The following is a 20,039-nucleotide window of genomic DNA, read 5'->3' on the forward strand; positions in this document are numbered from 1 at the left end:
GACTTCATTTTTAATATGTATGGTTTATACTGAATACTAGAATAGTAAGAACAGTGAGATAATGATTGACTTATAGTTTAGTTTTATGACAGTGTCATTTTTAATATATCTATTAGTAGATACAAAATTATTTCCCATTTGCATGATTTTACCATTGGCATAGCCAGCCACATTTAAAATAATTTTAAAGGCTTAAGTAGAGGAGGGCAGGGATATTTGATAAATATTAAATATTCGTGGGCTTTTGTACATAAGCAGTATATATTGGTTACATAAAATATTGGGAACATAAGGGAAAGGACCATTTATTGTCAAATGGTGTTAGTGACTAATCTGCTAATCTTAAATAGAAATACAGTCTATACAGATATTTAATACCTGACTTCATTTACTTCATAGTTGAGCAACATTTCTAAAACTAAAAGATTAGCATATTTTCTGAGTTTTGTTTCTGTTTCTCCTTTTTTTGACCATTCTTTCTACTACTTGTTTGAATTATTTTGGCTTCAGAGTAGCTTTAGAATTTTCTTTTTTCACTTCTTCCTGATTCTTTGAGGTCCAGGAGTATAGTGTATCTGTATAGTGTAATTTTCAATTTGGGTTAATGCATGTGAATCTGCTATTATCCTATTGTTTGCTTTGCTTTGGAAGTGAGGCATTTTCAGTTTAGTACCTCAAAGATCTCTTGCATCCTAGCTAAGAGAGTATATACCAGTTGCTTGATAAATATTTGTCAAATGAGGAAGCTATTAGAAGATCAACTTAAAATATATTTGCATAAAGATTTAAGATACTTTGATGCTAATATTTCTGACTTTGCTCTAAGTAAATTCTTTGAATTATGTAATTAGGGGAGACTGAAATGAAAATTCGTGATTAAAAGATGATGTGAAAAATTTTGTTTTTGAAACAAGATACACAGAACTAACTTAACAGAAGTATCTGGTAAGCAGTAGAGGAAGCTGACTTTTGAAGGAAAGCAAAGCCAGGGTACTTTGTCTCATGAGGAGCCAAAGTTAGATGAGTTTGGGGGGAATCTGTTCATTTTGCTGAGTAGTACCTAGCTGTGTTTATTGCATTTGGGAAATCAGACTTTAAGAGAAGTTAAAACATGGAACATGGCATTCTTACTAAATTGCTAACCTGTAGTTATGCTGTTTTTTTAATTGAAAGAAAGAGTTTCTAAACATTAAAAGTAAGCATGCAGTATCATTTTCTTATAATGCTTACTATGACAATTAGTTCAGAGGTTGAAGACACAGTATCTGCTGCAGAGAATGTGAGACTGTATTTTTGGTTGAGGGGTTCTTGGTGCTTTGGGCCCTGGCCAGAGAGTTTTCAGTCTGCAGAGAGCAGTGTTCTCCGTCCATGTTCATTTGTTCAGTCTCCACCTGAAGTGCATACTAGGTGGTCTCTTTTTGAGACTGCATGTTTGGGTTCTGAGAGCATGGTGGTGGGGTAAGGTTGGAGATGGCAGCAGTGGTGGGCGTGTGTCAGTAGAAGGTAGACAGCAAGGATAAAGTGCTTTCAGTCTGGAGGCAGGAGAAATTTGTTCTGTGTGGAGCAGTCGATCTAGCTCTGTCTTGGAGGATCAAAGCATTTTGGATAGGTGGAGGCGAAAAGAACCCTGGGGAGAAGCAAAGGTGGACATTTTGTGATAGGGAGGGGGTAGAAAGCAGATCAGTTTTCTTGGGATACAAATGACTGAGGAGGCATTGTGGAAGATCAGATTGGAGCAAAGAGTTGGGCTGGTTGATGAATGACCTTAATGCCAGACTGGTTGGAAACCTCTTCCAAAGCAAGTGAAGGAAATCAGAAATGTGACCAATAGAGGGACAGGATTCAAAGCTGAGCTATGAACTCATGTGCCCTTTGACACCCACCTCACCCCAAAGTCAACCAGTGACCAATTCAGTAGTCTGTCAAACAGGAGGGCGTTACCTCGTAGGGGATTTTAAGATCAGTTTAGTGAGTTGGGACCAGCAGTTCCTACTTATGTGAAAAAAGAATACAAATATAAATAATAATGCATACCATACTTTATAAAATAGGTGTTATTTAGAGAAACTTCTGTGTGTTGCTTATTCCTTGGTGGCTCAGACGGTAAAGTGTCTGTCTATAATGCGGGAGACCCGGGTTCGATCCCTGGGTCAGGAAGAGCCCCTGGAGAAGGAAATGGCAACCCACTCCAGTACTCTTGCCGGGAAAATCCCATCGACAGAGGAACCTGATAGGTGACAGTCCATGGGGTCGCAAACAGTTGGACACGACTGAGCAACTTCACTTCACTATATACATGTATGTGTGCTGAGTTGTGGTGTAAAGTCTTATTTCTTACTGTAGTTTTAGGCTAAAAAAAAAAAAATCTGTAGACCACTCACTACTTAGGGTAGCAGGAGGGAGTGACTTTACCTTAAGAGGATTTGGGTCTTTCCAGATAGCTGTCTCTGGTTCTTCTCCCAGCTCTGAGTGCTGCGCCCTGTTTTAGCCGCACCCATTTTACTCCTCTGAGCCCAGCTGGCCCCCTTGGTGTTGTCTGACTCTTGTACCTGGTGACCGACCCTCTGGAGCTGTGCTTGGGTGAAGAGACCACACTGGTGTCACACATTTTCATTTCCCTGCATAATCTCTTTAGTCCTGGCCAAACGCATCCTAAAATCTTGAATCTTCCTAGCCTTGAATCTTCCATCCCCAAATGAGCATTGTGGAGTCACTTCTATTCTCTTGACAGTTATACTACACCCTGGGGGCCCAGGTGTATAAATTATACTCTAGTGGGGACCTTGGTTTATATTATGGTGAATCAAGTCTTCTATCACTTTTTCTATCATTTTTTTCCATTGCATTTTTAAATGTTCTTGACATGAATATTTTTGAAGTCTCAAATTACTAGGTAGTTCTTAATGTTTTCTTCCTTGATTGTTAGGTTTGTCACCCTTCTAATTTTATAAAGTGGGATAAAGCTGCAGACTTCTGAACATGTGGGTCAAGAATAAAGAGGAGGATATTTTCAATTGAATTTAGAATCTTTTTTATAAAAACTATGTTTCTATTGAGAAATGAAAGTTGAAATTTTTTGAGCATATTAGAAATTTATAGGCAAATTGAGTATGACATTTTTAAATCCAGAAGTATATTTGTTTTAAAATAATACACGTATAAGTTTTGTGAAGTCAGGTAAGCCAGTTCATTTCACCAGAAGTGGAAGTGGAAGGGAAAACCGAAAACATACACAAGCGGTGAAATGGGGCTGGGCTGCCAAACTCTGACTTGAGGAGGTGAAGTAAGATGTTTTTGCAAACACAACCTGTTCATAATATACCCTTTTGTCTGGAATTCTCAGTATTTTAGTATTTCTTCAAAATACCTATTGTTAATTATTTTCTACAAGCTGTATTGTTAAGTCATAGTTACAGTTATGTATTTCATAAGATAATCTGATATTTCTCATCTGCAGACTAACAGTTTCTGGGGGCCAGTTTCTCAAGTCCCCACATGTCTCTGTTCTTCAGGGAGGTTGGAACATATGAGAGTAGTTAGCAGGCAGTTAGGAATGTTCTCATTGCTTCTTGGGGAAATTCATTCATTCTTGAGAGATGGAATTCTCTTACTGATAAATGCCAAAAGCTTTTCTTGTTGGACCTGAAGGGCAGATGTCATGCAAATAATATTAATCCTTTTCTTCTTTGTTGTTTGATTTTAGTATTATTCTGGAAATTGAGATTGTTAAGTAAGAATAGATTGGATGGTATGTATAACTATTTATTCACCCTGAAGTTATGGTGTGCTGGTAAATGTTTAGCAGCCAGCTCTCTGGAAAAAAATACATATTAAATAAAATTTATTATATATTTTATTGATATAAAAGATGTATACAAATAATAAGAAGGTTTCTAAACAGGATTTCTTTTTTCTTTTTCTAAATAGCTCACCAGAGATACTCTGACTAGTTCAGATAAAAGAGGGATGTGGTCCTGGGATACAGAGGTCTTGTGGAATTAGGGAACAGGAAAACAACTATTTGTGCCTCATAAAAACTGAAACTGGGAATTTGAAAGGCCTTTTACCCAAGGAAGCCTAGCCTCTCCTTATCATCTCACTGTCCTTTTCACTCCTGCTGGACTTGTCTTCTGTCTCCATACTTCTCTGGCAGAGGTGTCTGTCTGGGTGTGTGTGTGCGCTCCAGAAGTACATCTATTTCACAAGTTTGTTGGCTTTAATCATTGTGCCTTCCTTTGAAATTTAGAGGAATTCAAAACAAACCTTGAATATTTCTATTAGTGGAAAACTAATATAGGACAAAATTAGCCCTGAAAGAGGGATGTCCCTTAGAAGATGTGTTTTTGTTTTAGGGCTCATCCCCCTGATGGTTTTCTAGAGTTCATCCCTACTTGTACGAAGTAGTTATTCTTTATTTGTCACTGTCCTTGAGTCTGACTTTTTCTTGATTCCTTCCCTTCTGCCAAGGAACGTCTTTTCATTTTCCTCTCAGAGGACAAAATGGAAACAAGATTTTTTGATTGGACTACCGCTTGGGTGTCCTTGTCACCCCCAGTCTAATCTTTAAAGCTCCTGTTCCTTCCTCTACTGCAGTCTGGTCTCACCAGTGGTAAGAATGTGGTCCCATACACCTGTAGCACCAGCCCCTTCTATGGAGATTATCTGGCAGCCAGGCCAAGCTGTTCTTTTGTCTGGTTTTAGTCTAACCATGGTAAAATAATGGCATGAAGCCATTCAAGGTTTTCACGGAGAAGTGCTGTGTCCAGCACTTTGGTGCTTAATTTTTTCTTTAGTCTCTCACTGATTTATGATTATGGCTGCCACCATCTTTAGAGTTTCTGTAGAGAGGTATAGAAACTGTAGCTGAAGGATGGATAAAGATCCTTTCCCCACAATTCATAAGACAAGAAGTAGAATCATTACAGCACCTAATTTTGAGTATGATTTTTAGATCATGTTATAGAATCTTTGAGCCCTTTTCCATTTAGTGTTCTCTAGGGTGCCCAGAAAATACTTCTTTTTGGTTTTGAGGCTCTTTCAGCATTTGGCTTTCTATTCTCGATTAAGCATCATCTGAGCAGATCTTCTGTAGAAAACAGTGAGCAGTGAGTAAAGTTGACTCTGAGTCCACCTATGCTCTCCAGACCCTGCTGTCTCCCTGGGCTTTTGTTTGTTGTTCTCCATGGAAAATACTTTTACTGAACTTTACTTTTAGGGCTTTATAAGAAACATCTATATGAAACCCTTTATTTTATGTTTCATGCACCTCTGTGATTATCTACTATAGTACCCACTATCCTCGCTTAAAAAATAATAAAATGTAGTATTTTATTTCCTTTGGTGATGAATAAGAATGTCTGTTTTCATGTTACCTGAGAAATTTTTATGACTGTTTTTTTTTCCTGTTCTTTGTCCAGTGAAAATCAGCAAGTTCCCAAAAAAGTTTATTGAGCTATTTTTTTTTATTCTCTTCTACAGCTGGGTATGAGACTAAGTGTGATTTTAAAGTTAATTGTTGTTATTTTCTGTGTTGGCTTTTGTGATGAAATGAAGCACCAGTCCCTTGCCCTGTCTGTCCCTTTCGCCCATCCATTTCTTTGTCCAGAGAAATCACTTTCAGACAGTAGTCCATATTTATGTTGTTACGACCATATAAATACTGTGCACTGCTTAGTCATGTGCTCTGTGCTTGGCCCACTAAATTGTGTCTGACTCTTTGTGACTCCGTGGAGCACAGCCCACCAGGCTCTCTGTCCATGAAATTTTCCAGGCAAGAATACTGGCATGGGATGCCATTTCCTCCTCCAGGGGATCTTACCAACCCAGGGATCAAACCTGCATCTCTTGTGTCTCTGACATTTCTTTACTGCTGTCCCTCCTGGGAAGCCCTGAGTCTGGTAGGGTAAATAATTGTTTACGTGGAAACAATTTTTTTCTTGTAGTTAAGAGTCCTCTATTTTGTTTTCCTTTACTTTTTGTATGCCGATTAATTGTAAACCACAGGTGAACTGTAAAACAATTTATATGTTGCCAAATATATAAAATTCACCATTTCAATTCTCCCACTCCTAAACCTTGGGGCCTCTCTCCTGGAACCCTGTGTCTTTTGGTTCCACACTATGCTGGTCATTAGTTTGACTGGTTTTAGAAAAGTTCATTTGAGTTTTTCCTAAAAAGCCTGAATAAACTTTTTGGCCAACTCAGTACTTTAGTTTTCTTCGGACTTTATTCCACTGTCTTCTGAGATTCACTGTAGCTTTTCAAAAGTTAGGTGCTGTTCTGCCATCAGTTCCTTTTGTACCTGGTTCATTTTTTCTCTCTGGCAGCTTTTGTATTCTTTTTTCCATGTCTTAAGTAAAGGTCACGATGTAGTAGGTTTTGTTTCATTCTTTATATCAGATACTCTGAAGGCTTTGTTCCTCTGGACATGTACATTCTTCTGGGGAAAACTTTCTATATTATTTCTTTGATGACTTTCTCTTCTCCACTATCTCTCTTTTCCTCAAAATCCTATTGTTTGGATAGGGGACTCTTGGATTGAAATATAATTTTCTGTCTTTTTTCCCCCTCCCTTATTTTACCTGTTATGTTTCACTGTAATTTCTATGAAATTTCCAGCTGTTCTGAAGAGTTTTGAGCTTGAAGTTTGTTTTTTGCATTGTCTCTCACCTGCAGATCCTCCTTCAATTTGTATTGTGAGAAAAGCCAGGCCATTCTTTTGTAGACCATAGCTACTCATCAGAAAATGCCTTTTCTTTCACATGAGGAACCAACCAGTCACAGAGTGCAAAGAAAATCCTCTTCTGGTTTTCTGTTTTTCTGTTATCTTCTTTAAACATTGGAGATTCATCGTGGCTTCCTTGATACTAGAATTTTTTTTTTCACTACTTTATTTCTAAATAGGTTCCAGACACCTTGAGGACCTGAAAGATTCGTCTGTATGTCAGACCTCCCTTTTAATTTTGCTTAATGCCCTCCTTTCTTCCCTGGTAGTTCGGCTGGTAAAGAATTCACCTGCCATGTGGGAGCCCTGGAATCAACCCCTGGGTTGGGAAGATCCCCCAGAGAAGGGAACGGCTACCCACTCCAGTATTCTGGCCTGGAAAATTACATGGACTGTATAGGCCATGGGGTCACAAAGAGTTGGATACGACTGAGCGACTTTCACTTTCACTGTCTGTCCTGACGTGAATAGACATAGTTATTATAACCAATTTTTGTACATGTCCTTCTCATGATCCAACCCAAGTCACCTATGAAGTGACGCAGTGGTTTTTTTTTTTTTTTTCTTTTTAGGTACTGTGGCAGAACTAAGATTTTATATCAAGATTTTACTCCTCCCTAGCCCTTCACCTGTTTTAGGGGAAAGTTGATATTTCTTATCCTTTATGCTAATTTTACTTCCATTGTTTTACTTGACGTTTTTTGTTCTTCATTAATAAATCAGCATTTACTGTTTACACAGTAAAGGCTGGATTTTTGGTTAAAAATGTGTCTTAAATAGGCTGTGAATTGTATCAGCTCAAACTTTCCCAGCTCCATGTTGTTTTGTTTCTGTTTTTTTTGAATGTTCTATTAGCTTCGTGGGCTAGCATGTCTTTAATCATTTGGTATAACAGTTGTATATGAATATTTAAAAGATAAGTATTTCTCTTCAGCATGCATAAATTGATGAAAGTTATTAGTTGAAAATATTGGTGTCTTTTCTACAAAATCTGCCTCCTCTTGTGTCATCTCAGCAAATGACACTAACCACACTGTTTGTTGCCCAAGTCTGAGCCTGAGAAGATATCCATGACTATCCCCTTTTGTTACCTCTGACGTCCAAGTAGTCACAAAATCCCATTGGTTTCTTTCTTCAGAATATCTCTGGCATCCCTGTACTTCTTTCTTTGCCCCTCCAACATTCTGTCTCCCTGGGACAGTCTGACATTCTCTCTCTCTCTGGGACCCCCCAGCATCACTCTTACTAGGATACCATGGTATTCTCTCCTAGACATCTCTCTTCCTAGAATCTCTTCTTCTGCTATCAGTCCTGTTCCCCACCAGGCTATTTTACTCACTGCAGTCATTGTGATTTCATTTGAGGGACTCTTGCCTAGAAAATTCCATGGATGGAGGAGCCTGGTAGGCTGCAATCCGTGGGGTCGCTAAGGGTCGGACACGACTGAGCGACTTCACTTTCACTTTTCACTTTCACACATTGGAGAAGGAAATGGCAACCCACTCCAATGTTCTTGCCTGGAGAATCCCAGGGATGGGGGAGCCTGGTGGGCTTCTGTCTATGGGGTCACACAGAGTCAGACATGACTGAAGTGACTTAGCAGCAGCAGCAGCAGCAGCAGCAACAAGTACAGTGCAACTGGAGCACAGGTTTTGGGGTAGAAGGAAGGATAGTGAAAGGGATCTGGAGGTATATGCACAACCAGATCCCACACAGCATCCTAGACATGTTTAGGTGTTTGAATTTCCTCTGGAGAACAATGGAATGCCAGTGAAGGATTGAGTGGATAGTTTGTGTGATTGTATTCATTTATTTGTAACGATGACATAAGGTAGAGAATATATTGTAGGAGGAATGAGCATGGATACACAGCCTAATGAAGCTGTGCAGAAAGGTGTTGCAGTTGTCCATGGGGAATTGGGTATTGACCTGAGCTAGTTTAGTTGGGCGGGGGGATAGAGAGAAGCGGATGGTCTCCGAGATATTTGGGAGGGATACTTCATGAGGATTTGTGGTGGACAGGTTTTTAAATTTTTGTTTTATAATTTTAGGATAGCACAGGTTTGCACATTGGTATAATTTTCTCCAGTGGTACTCAGCAGAGGGTTAAGAAACCCGGGGTGCCTTTGAGGTAGGAGAAAGCTGTGAATGATGGGAATGAGCTGGAGTGTTAGGAGATGACAGCTCTGAGGAGAGCATGTGAGAGAAATGAACTCTGATGAGCAGGGTTTAATGAAGATGACAATAGAGGAGGCTGCTGGTCTCATCTCTGGCCTAGAGCCTGACAGAGTGACTCTCCCAGCAGAGTGAGGTTTCAAGGCAGGACGGGAAGGAAGCATCTGGGTAGAGGCTGAGCTGATGGGGAGGACATTGTGCATCATGGAGTGGAGGTCCCAGTACCAATGACAGGAAACGTGTGTTTAACCACAAGGTTCCCCAAAATGAATGCCAGCAGTGTTCTGGTTGAAGTCTTCTCATGTTTTCACTTACTCTAAAGATACCTTTTGAATCTCTGCCTTAGGAGAGGTTCAGTATTTGGCACTACAACAGTTGCAGTGATGTATCAAGAAGTTCACAATCTTGTAAATAAAACTCTCTTTCTTGGTCCTAGCAGAAAAAGAGTTAAAGACATCGATTATTTGCTTATAACAGACTGGCAGGACCAAGCTGAGGACTTTTCTCAGCCCTCCTGATTCTCATTCTCTTTCTCACCTTTTACTTTTTGTTTCTTAATGTTCAAAATATCCCTGCCCCTAAGAGAGGGCTTCTCTCGTGGCTCAGTGGTAAAGAATCTGCCTGCCAAACAGTAGTTGCAGGTTCCATCCCTGGATCAGGAAGATCCCCTGGAGGAGGAAATGGCAACCCACTCCTGTATTCTTGCCTGGAGAATTCCATGGACAGAGGAACCTGGCGGGCTACAGTCCATGGGGTTGCAAAGAGTCGTGCACGACTTAGTGACTAAACAATAAAAAAGTTCAAGGGAGGATGCTCAGCTCTCAGTCAGGTCTGGTGGGCTAGCAGGTGTTGAGGCTTACATCTCAAACTCGAGACTTGAAATCCTCTTGATTGGTTTCTAAATTACTCTTCCATATTCTCTTTCTTAAGCATTTACACAAGGGTAATTTAATATCAGGATTCCCTGGTGGCTCAGCGGTAAAGAATATGCGTGCAATGCAAGAGATGAGGGTTTGATCCCTGGGTCAGGAAGATCCCTTGGAGAAGGAAATGGGAACCCACTGCAGTGTCTGGCCTGGGAAACCCCATGGACAGAGGAGCCTGGCAGGCTGCAGTCCATAGGGTCGGAAAAGAGTTGGACACCACTTAGTGACCAAACAACAATAATGATTACTTTTGTTTCTTTATTTTGAACTTTGCATGTTTCTTAATTCTTTGGTATATAGAGGTAAAAACCTTAATGATTAACAGAGCCTACCAAAATGTGATGACTGGTTTAAATCGACTTCACAGAAAGATTTGGGAAAGAGGAAAATTACAAGATTATTAAACATTAAAATTGATAAGTATTTTTAAGATTTTTTATATTCTTATCCCTTTATTTTATATCTAAGGAAATTAAGGTCCAAAAGGTTAATTGGGATGTATGAATAACTGTGGTAAATGTTTACCAAGCTTAGAATGCTTTAAAATTTGCACAATAGGAGCTTTCATATTTTCTGACAGTTGGTGGTAATATTGCAGAAGAAACGTTTTTTTTTAACCACTAGGGAATGCTGAAATATCAACGAATCAACTGTAATGGAAAAAAAATTATTTTAAATATTCTGATTGCTACATCTTTTCTGTTTAGCAAAATAAAATGACCTATGTGATAGTCTTTAAGCAAATAGAGAGTAGGAAGTTAAACGCTGGGAACACTGTTTTGGATTTATTTCAAGTCATATCATTTCCTAATGATTGGAACATAGAACATTCCTTGTAGATAAGCAAAGTTTATTCTCTGCTCTTGGCTATGCAGAGCCTCAGTATACCAGAAAATCTGCCTCTCTGCCTGGTTAAGCAAAGCTGTCTGTAATCATAAAAGATGCTGTACTGTAATCTTATTATAGGAGAACACTGTATAATTTTGAGATGGGAAAGACCTTCATAGACAAGCCAGGAAATGCAGAGGAAAAAAGAAAAAATATTGACATTTTACTATGAAATTAGCTACATAAAGTTAAATTTTATTGTAAACTATAAGTTATACCAAAAGATTTTGTCACATATATGACAGTAAAAAATTTATGTCCCTAATCTTTAGATAGGGAAACAGAATCCAGTGGAAAAACAGTTAAGAGTGTGAACAGAGCAATTCACAGAAGAATAAATGAAGAAAGCAAAATGAAACAACCCACTGACATAATGCTTTGTACAGATAGGCAGGAAGAACAAATCAAAATAACAATGAGAAAAAATCTCCACCCTTCCTATGGGCAAAATGTAAAAGGGTCTGGGCACATTGGGTTCTGTGTTATAGCGAAATCAACCCCTCATACACTGGTCAGGGTGTGGACTGGAGTGGGTTTTCTGGAAAGTCTGCATTCTTTGACTTGACAGTCTCACAGGTCTAACTGATAGAAGTAAAAACACTATTATGCACATGTGCAAATATGTTATTTTATCATTTAAAAAATTATAACAAGGAACGGAAAAACATCTGTATGACCCAGAAGAGGGAAAAGGCGGAAGAAATTGTAAGGTGTTTGTACTGTGCAATATATGACATCTGTTGAATGGTTTGGGTTAAATGTATGGATTAGGAATAACAGATTAATTAGGAAAGGAACATTTTAGAGGGATGTTAATAGTATAATAACATTACAATATGTGTTTGTATGGTTATAAAGAAGGATTTGGAAGGATGGGCACACAACTAATGTTATTGATTATCTTTGGTGAATAGGATTGGAGGAGGGTTGCTGGCAGGAAACCATATTTTTAAAAAATATATAGATCTATGGCTTTTTGTTTTGTTAGAATATGTTCAAATTGTTAAAACATATTTGTCTCTTTAATACCTAATTATTTAAACATCTAATTATTTAAATCCATAACTCATTCTTTTTCTTAAAAAATTTTATTTTCAGTGGTGCTCCATTGCCACACGCAGGCTTTCTCTGGTTGCAGCGAGCAGGGCTACTCTCTAGTTGGAAAGCCCGGGCTCCAGGGTGTGCAGGTTTCAGTAGTTGCAGGGCACGGGCTCAGTTGCCCTGTGGCATGTGGAATCTTCCTAGATTAGGGATCAAACCCGTGTCCCCTGCATTGGCAGACAGATTCTTAACCACTGAACCACCAGGGAAGTCACCATAATGCATTCTTAAGCTTCCTGAAGTCTCGTCACTTACAGTGAGCCTGGAGTTTGCCTGTTTGCTGGTCATATGCTATGCCTCTTGAGGAGAGAACCCCAACTTCCAACCCCTGTCCTGTACCCTTTCTAGCTCCTTTATCTGCCTTTCTTATTCCTTAGTCCATCACTTCACTACTGTCTGGCCAGCATGCTGTTTCTTTGCCCCTTCATATTTCATTTGTGCCGGTCCAGGTTGATAACCAGTGGAAAAAGATCACACAGCCTTACCGTTAGTGTCTCTGAAAATTTATTATCTTGAGCTTCTGTTGATCCCTTAAAGAGGGCTCTGCAGCCCTTCTGTTTTCCCTCCTTACCTCTCTCCTAAGTGCAAGTGGTATTTCAGACACCTCCTCCTCCACTTTCCTCAGACCTTTAGCACTGCTCCCTGTTCTCTTGAGCAGCAAGTGGCTCTGTGCCCTAACTCTATGGGGAAAATAGCAACCCTGTAAACTCCTTGCCGCTAAACATGCAGACTCCACTTCCCTCTTGCGCCAAGGCTGCTTCTGTCCCTATGTGCTGGGGATCCCAGCCCTTCGGTTCCCCTCTGGGGGTGTTGGGAGGGTGTGTATCCTCGGTACATGATTTATCCCTGCCAGCTCACGCGTCTCCTCTGTGTTTCCTCATTCGTACACCCAGAAGAATAAACATAATGGCCTCGAATAGCTGTGTCTGAGTCTTTGTTGCTTTTCTGTCATATACACACGTTTCTGGGTGGATGGAAGGAAGGAAGGATATCTGGGTAAAATTACAAGAAAACAGCATGAGCTAAAGAGAACTCAAAGACGTCAAGAGTAGAGATGAAAGAAATGATGAAACAAACCTGAAAACGGCCTTCCTTTCCCTTGCCCAGATGCTTTTGGCCAGGGTCAGAGTAGAATGGGGACGTATTTCACCCTTTCCTGAGCACATGACGCTTTAACTGTTAGGACTGTCAAACTATACCATTGTGGCTTCTTAGCTAGAGGTATAAGCCAGATTCTCATATTTTGATGTTTGTGTTGTGTTTCCCAATTTTTTGAAAACAAACAAATTATAAAACTTAATCCATAAACTAGTGTTTCCCAAGCATGTATTAAGGTAGCTTGGAGATGGGATTTGGGAAGTACTGACCTAGTTAAATCTTTAACGTGCTAACACACTTTGTGAATTTCCAAGAGCAGGAGGCAGTATGGTGATTTCCAATTTTCTGACCATAAAGTACTTTTCTGTACTAGCTTCCATCCTCTCTCCTGAATGTTTATTATATGCAAAGAAAAATAGTTGGTACTAAAGAAATTTAAAAAATGAAAAAAGAAAGATCAGGTTACATTGTGTACAGTAATGTGACGAATAAGCATTTTTTATTCCTTGTCAGTTTCTGTTTTTCTGTACATTTTGAGGATGGAGGATGATTTTTTAAAAAACAAAACTTTTTTTTTAAACTAATGATACATTAGAGGAGATAAGCCGTTGTGTAAATAATAGAGTTCTAGTGTGGCTAAAACTTTTTGTAGTACAAACAGATTATCATGCTATGTTATTTCAGGGTTTTATTAGGATTGACCTGGTTTCTGTTACTGGGGTTACATTTTCTTATATTCTTTTCCAGCGGCAGCCGTTTAGGAGGCTTGGTTACAGTGCTGTGCTTCTTTTTCAATCATGGAGAGGTAGGTAGTAAACAAATATTTTCAAACTGTTTAGGGGTTTTACTTCTAGAAATAATGATTTTCATTTAAGTATTTTTTTAAAAATTTAAGACATTTTACTAACACAAAATTTTACCAATATAAAATATAGAAATGTATAGAAATTTAAATTTCTTTAATTTCTTTAAATTTAATCTATAGTAGCAGTCTTTAAAATCAGAGAAGGCAATGGCAACTCACTCCAGTACTCTTGCCTAGAAAATCCCATGGATGGAGGAGCCTGGTAGGCTGCAGTCCATGGGGTTGCGAAGAGTCGGACATGACTGAGCAACTTCACTTTCCCTTTTCACTTTCATGCATTGGAGAAGGAAATGGCAACCCACTCCAGTGTTCTTGCCTGGAGAATCCCAGGGAGCCTGGTGGGCTGCCGTCTATGGGGTCTCACAGTTGGATACAACTAAAGCGACTTGGTGTTAGCAGCAGCAGCAGCAGCAGCAGTCTTTAAATGCTTAATCTTATTTTGATTCAAATTTTAAACACTGACATTTATCTTAAATTTTATAACCATTGTATCTTTTGATATATCTCTTAGTGGCTTAAAGAAATAGTGGGTCTGTGTTAATTCTGTATATAATTTTAAATTGTGAAAACTCTTGTTTTAACTGTAATAAAAATAAGCTAGCCATGTATCCATTAACTTCTTGTGGGGGGTGCCTTTTTGATGTAGGAGCTATAGCATATGTTTCTATTTTAATGCATTTATATTAAACCTTGATATACTTTTAAATGTCCTTTGAAGAATGTTTTATTGTATCTATAAATTTGCGCATGTATCCAAGTTCTTTCTAAAGAGAATAACATTGTAAAAAGCATCCAGGCTACCTGTGTTCAATTACTGACTCTGCCATTTAGTGACTGAGTGACCTGGGCAAGCCCTTTAAACTCACCCACCGTAGTTTTCTCTTTGTAAATGGGCATAATAATGTTATCCATCTCATTGGATTATTGGGAGATTAAATGAGCTCATATTTGTAATGTGTCTCAAACAATATTTGACACATAGTTGCTGCTAAGTAATTATTAGCTTGTGTAATCATTTATATTATTATTGATAACTTAGGTTAAATTTTAATATAAATTCAAGATGCCAATGAAATCCTTCCACTAACTTAATTATAATTATAAATATAAATTAATTTCTAGTAATATATATATATATGTTTAGTTTTCTTTCATGAAAGTTTTCTATGAGGGGAATTCTCATACAAAAGGTCAGCTTGTTTTGTTGAAGTAACTTAATCCTTTTAAATGTTTCCACACTGTCTATAATATTTGAATATATACATGTTACAAAGCTGTGAGGGTAGTCATACAAAAACTAAACTGTAGACTCAGGGTTGAACTTACTTTTCTTATCATTTAGTGGAGTACTAATGAAACTTAAACTAGCACTTGCATAGTATTTAAAATCACAGAAATTTAAAGCTAGAGTGACTTTATTCCGTTCCGTTCCGTCGCTCAGTCGTGTCCGACTCTATGCGACCCCGTGAACTGTAGCCTACCAGGCTTCTCCGTCCATGGGATTCTCCAGGCAAGAATACTGGAGTGGGTTACCATTTCCTTCTCCAGGGGATCTTCCCGACCCAGGGATCGAACCCGGGTCTCCCGCATTGGAGGCAGACGCTTTAACCTCTGAGCCACCTTTATAGATTAGAGTTATTTGACAAGTGATTGAAACATGACATCAATTAATTGATTTGGTCTGAAGTTTAAACAAAGAGATAAAAGAATTATTTGGCTCTTTTTGAATGTGGATGCTACTTAGTGCCTTGGTGTGGACCATAAAACATTGAGAAGCACAGATCTCTGAGAATGCCCTAAGAAATAGGAAATAATGGCTTAACCGTGGAAGAAAGGAGCATTGGGTGTTAACAGTGAGATGTTGAGAAGAAAAAGATTATTGAAAATTTCAAAGCCAAGGCACAATTTTAAATATTACCATCTCTTAAGCAGAAAGGTCTACTGGGTTATTCTCAGTGTAAATTCAGTTCAGTTCAGTCGCTCAGTCGTGTCCGACTCTTTGCGACCCCGTGAACAGCAGCAGGCCAGGCCTCCCTGTCCATCACCAATTCCTGGAGTCCACCCAAACCCATGTCCATTGAGTCGGTGATGCCATCCAACCATCTCATCCTCTGTCGTCCCATTTTCCTCCTGCCCTCAATCTTTCCCAGCATCAGGGTCTTTTCAAATGAGTCAGCTCTTCGCATCAGGTGGCCAAAGTATTGGAGTTTCAGGTTCAACATCAGTCCTTCCAGTGAACACCCAGGACTGATCTCCTTTAGAATGGACTGGTTGGATCTCCTTGCAGTCCAAGGGATTCTCAAGAGTCTTCTCCAACACCACAGTTCAAAAGCATCAATTCTTTGGCACTGAGCTTTCTTTATAGTCCAACTCTCACATCCATACATGACCATTGGAAAAACCATAGCCTTGACTAGACATTCAGTTCAGTTGCTCAGTCGTGTCCGACTCTCCGCGACCCCATGAATCACAGCACGCCAGGCCTCCCTGTCCATCACCAACTCCCGGAGTTCACTCAAACTCATGTCCATCGAGTCGGTGATGCCATCCAGCCATCTCATTCTCTGTCGTCCCCTTCTCCTCCCGCCCCCAATCCTTCCCAGCATCAGAGTCTTTTCCAGTGAGTCAACTCTTTGCATGAGGTGGCCAAAGTATTGGAGTTTCAGCTTTAGCATCAGTCCTTCCAATGAACATGCAGGATTGATTTCCTTAGGGGTTATTAATTTTTGATCGTGTGTTTTTCTAATAATTTTGATATTCATGTAGCAAGAACATGTTTATTAGCCGTCTTTTCAGTTTTTAGCAATGAAATAGATAGTTCAGTTCATTTTTCAGGTTGATTTTTTTTTTTTTAACAGTTTTCAGCTACTTGGGATATTGAAACATACCTAGGGATTACTTTCTACTTAGGAAAAGATTGACTGAAGAGATTAGAATTAAAACTAGTTTTTCTGAATTAGTTAAGTAAATAATTGTACTTATATCAATGACTGTAGCTTTAAAGTATTTAAGTGACCATTTTGAGTAATGACATTAATTGAGAACATAAACTGTAGTTTTCGATAAAATTATTGTGAGATCACAAGTAACTGAAAATGATTTTATTATAATTTTTTACTTATTTTGGTTTTCAGATTGTAAGATTTTCAGACCCTTGTTTTCTGATTTTTAAAAGTGTTGTTTAAAGTACATAGTTTTTATATTGGGGGGCAGAGCACAACATCTACTCTGGTTGTAACTCTTCATGTGTTTAGTGAACTTTTCCTGAGAATCACAGTGTGTGTCCCACTGGACTATCTGGCCGTTTTCCAACTGATATGTGCCCAAAAACAGTTGTGAATTGTTTTCTGCTTTTAAGTTCTATTTCCTTTATTTAATTTGCTCTGTAATTGAGTCTAAGATAGTATTTTTGTTTTCATTGTTGTTATTGTTTAGTTGCTAAGTCACGCCCAACTCTTCTGCAACCCCATGGTCTATAGCCCACCAGGTTTGTCTGTCCACAGGATTTCCCAGGAAAGAATGCTGGAGGAGTGGGTTGCCATTTCTTTATATGATGTACTTTCTGAAGTATTCCTTTCTCAGATGATTTTACAAGGGGAAATTTTTGCTTTAATAGAAGAACTACAAATTATGTAGCATAAATGATTAATCAAATTATTTAAAAGGAAAATTTAAAACCCTCAAATCTGAAAAATGTGAAAACACAATAAAGAAGCTATTAGTGGCTCATAGTAATGATCAGTAATATTGAGGCTATATATAAAATTTTTGTTTTATAATAAGAAATTATGCAGATGTTTTATCAAACTTTTTAATTAAATGTTAATTCTGTTCCTATTGAGAATTTTTTGCTAAGATGAAAACTAACAATTTTGCTTTGCTTTTAAAATGTTTTCTTATTATAAGATATTTATAGCATTGGTTGATTTTTAGCATGCTAACTGAAAAGCGTTTAGATGGGTACATTAAAAAAACCTAAATGCAGTACTTTTCTCCAGTTTTTGACTGTTAAAAATTCATTTTATGTGAAATGGGTTTGTTTAGCTTTTTATGATGAGATCTTTTCTTGCCAATTTAAGGAACCTTTTCTCTTTTCCTCTTCCTTCCTCTCTTTCATTTCTAATGATGGAAGGACATTTGTTCTGGGTCTTGTGTTTATTCAACTCAATTAAAACAACGTATATAGCCAAATCACTTTGCTGTATAATAGGAATTAATAACACTGTAAATCAACTATACTTCAAAAAAATAAATGGGGAAAAAAAAGCAACAGCATATACTGAGGGGCCTACCCTATGTCAGGACCTGTAGAGTCCTCAGATGTTTCAGTTAGTAAAACAAAGGTCCCTTGTAGATGTGAAGGTGGAACAGTCTTCTGCTAAAGGTGGGGGGTTGGGAGGATTTCCTGATTTATTTGGGGAGAAGCAAGGAGGCCATTTTGGAGGAGCAGAGAGTGGAAGGTATAAGGCCAGACAGTGAAAAGTAGAAGGTGGGATGTGGAAAGAGCTGATTCTGTAGTCCTGTCAGTCATTGTAAGGTTCATTTGGAGCAGATGTAAAGGCCATGGAGGGTTACCTGCAGACGGGTGACATGATTTAAATATTTTGTACATTAATTTCATAGATAGTGTAAGTGCAAGATGTATTATTTATTCAGGCTATTGAGGGCTGTGTGTATTTGTGAAACTTAACTCCAAAAGGGAGAGTCGGACACGACTGAGCAACTGAACTGAACTGAACTGAACTCCAAAAGTCCAAAAACAGAGTCAGTGCTAATCTTAGTTGGAGATGAATCTGTTGATGTAGTTTGAAGACTAGTAATAGCTTCTAACGTGGTAGAAAATGAGCCTACCGCATCTTTCATGACCTGGCCCTTTCTGGGTCTCTCCACTCTAGGGCATTTTCTTTTTGCCTCAGTCCTGCTGTTCTTCCTTCCTCTAGTTCCCAGAAAGGACTGCTCCTTTTCCTGTCTCAGGGCCTTTGCACATGCTCTTTCCTGTGTCCTGCATATTTCCCTCTCCCCGTGTCTCCTAATCTATGTCTGGTTAACTCCTAGTCATCTTTCATAGCTGGATGTTTCAATTTGGGTTTCGGTGGTGTTCTTCATTTCTTCCTGCAGATCTGGGTTTCCATCTGGTGTAATTTCTCTTCAGTCTTAAGAACTTTATTTAGCATTGTGGTGCAGATCTGCTGCCAATAAGTTCTCTTAGCTTTTGCCTTTCTAAAAACATCCTTATTTTCCTTCATTATTTTTTAAGTGCTTTTTTTTTTTTTTTTTGCTGGATAAGAATTCTGGGTTGAAAGCTTTATGTTTAAGCTCTTTAAATGTCATTCTTTGTCTTCTGGCTTCCATTGTTTTGAAAAGTCATTTGTCACACTTACTATTGTTTCCCTGAATGTAATATGTTTTCTATGGTGGTTTGAGGCTTTCTTTTTTTATTTGATTTCTCTTGGTTTGATGGTGATGAACTTAAATGTGGTATTCTTTGTATGTACCCTGCTTAGGTTTCACTGAACATCTTTGTTCCGTAGGTTGATTTTTTAAATCAGTTTTTAGAAAACTTTAGCAAATATCTTTTGTTCAAATATTTCGTCTTCACCATTCTCTTTCTTTCTGTCTTTGAGGATTCCAATTCCATGTACGTTCAGCTTTTGATGTCCCACAGGTTTTTGGTACTCCCTTCATCTTCTTGTTTGTTTCTCTTTGTCTCTATTTGGATATATTATTTGTCCCTGAGTTCATTGATACCTTATTCTGATACATTGTTTGCTTTAATGCCCATCCAGTGAATTTTTTATTTTAGATATTATAAATTTCAGTTTTTCCCTGAGCTTCTATTTCTCTGTTGAAAATTCCTATCTGTTCACCCATTTTATCCATCTTTTTCTGTAAATTTTTAAACCTAATGATTATAGTTAAATTCCCTGTCTGCTAATTCCATTTATGTTCTCTGTGGATTTAAATTTTCTGACTAGAATTTACCTTTTGATTGTGGGTTATATATTTGATTTTACTTGTCTCATAGATTTCTATTTAATATAAGATATTTTGTATAACAGAATGATAAAGCCTGAACTAAATAATTATTTTTGCTTTTTTTTTTTATTTCATCAGAAAGGGAATATCTTTTCCTGTATTGGGCATGTAGGGTAAGGGCCAAGCGATTGGATCCCGCCATGAGTCTTGCTAAGCTGGGCAGTGCTGTAGTTTTAATTTAAATTTTCCTCCAGTTTCAAGTGAATGAAGGAAATTTATGCCCTGT

The 20,039-nt window shown here is 38.3% G+C and overlaps 1 protein-coding gene across 1 annotated transcript in view; it reads left to right on the forward strand.

Moving 5' to 3' along the window:
* Positions 1-20,039, forward strand: part of DPY19L1 (dpy-19 like C-mannosyltransferase 1) — a 100,639-nt gene that overhangs the window by 24,847 nt on the left and 55,753 nt on the right. The window contains exon 7 of the mRNA XM_055420890.2: positions 13,660-13,717. Within this exon, the coding sequence (XP_055276865.2) occupies positions 13,660-13,717 (58 nt within the window). The remainder of the gene's footprint in view (positions 1-13,659; positions 13,718-20,039) is intronic.

Source organism: Moschus berezovskii, chromosome 3, assembly GCF_049115385.1.
Source record: "Moschus berezovskii isolate FMDL1 chromosome 3, NW_MosBer_1.0, whole genome shotgun sequence".
Taxonomy (NCBI): domain Eukaryota; kingdom Metazoa; phylum Chordata; class Mammalia; order Artiodactyla; family Moschidae; genus Moschus; species Moschus berezovskii.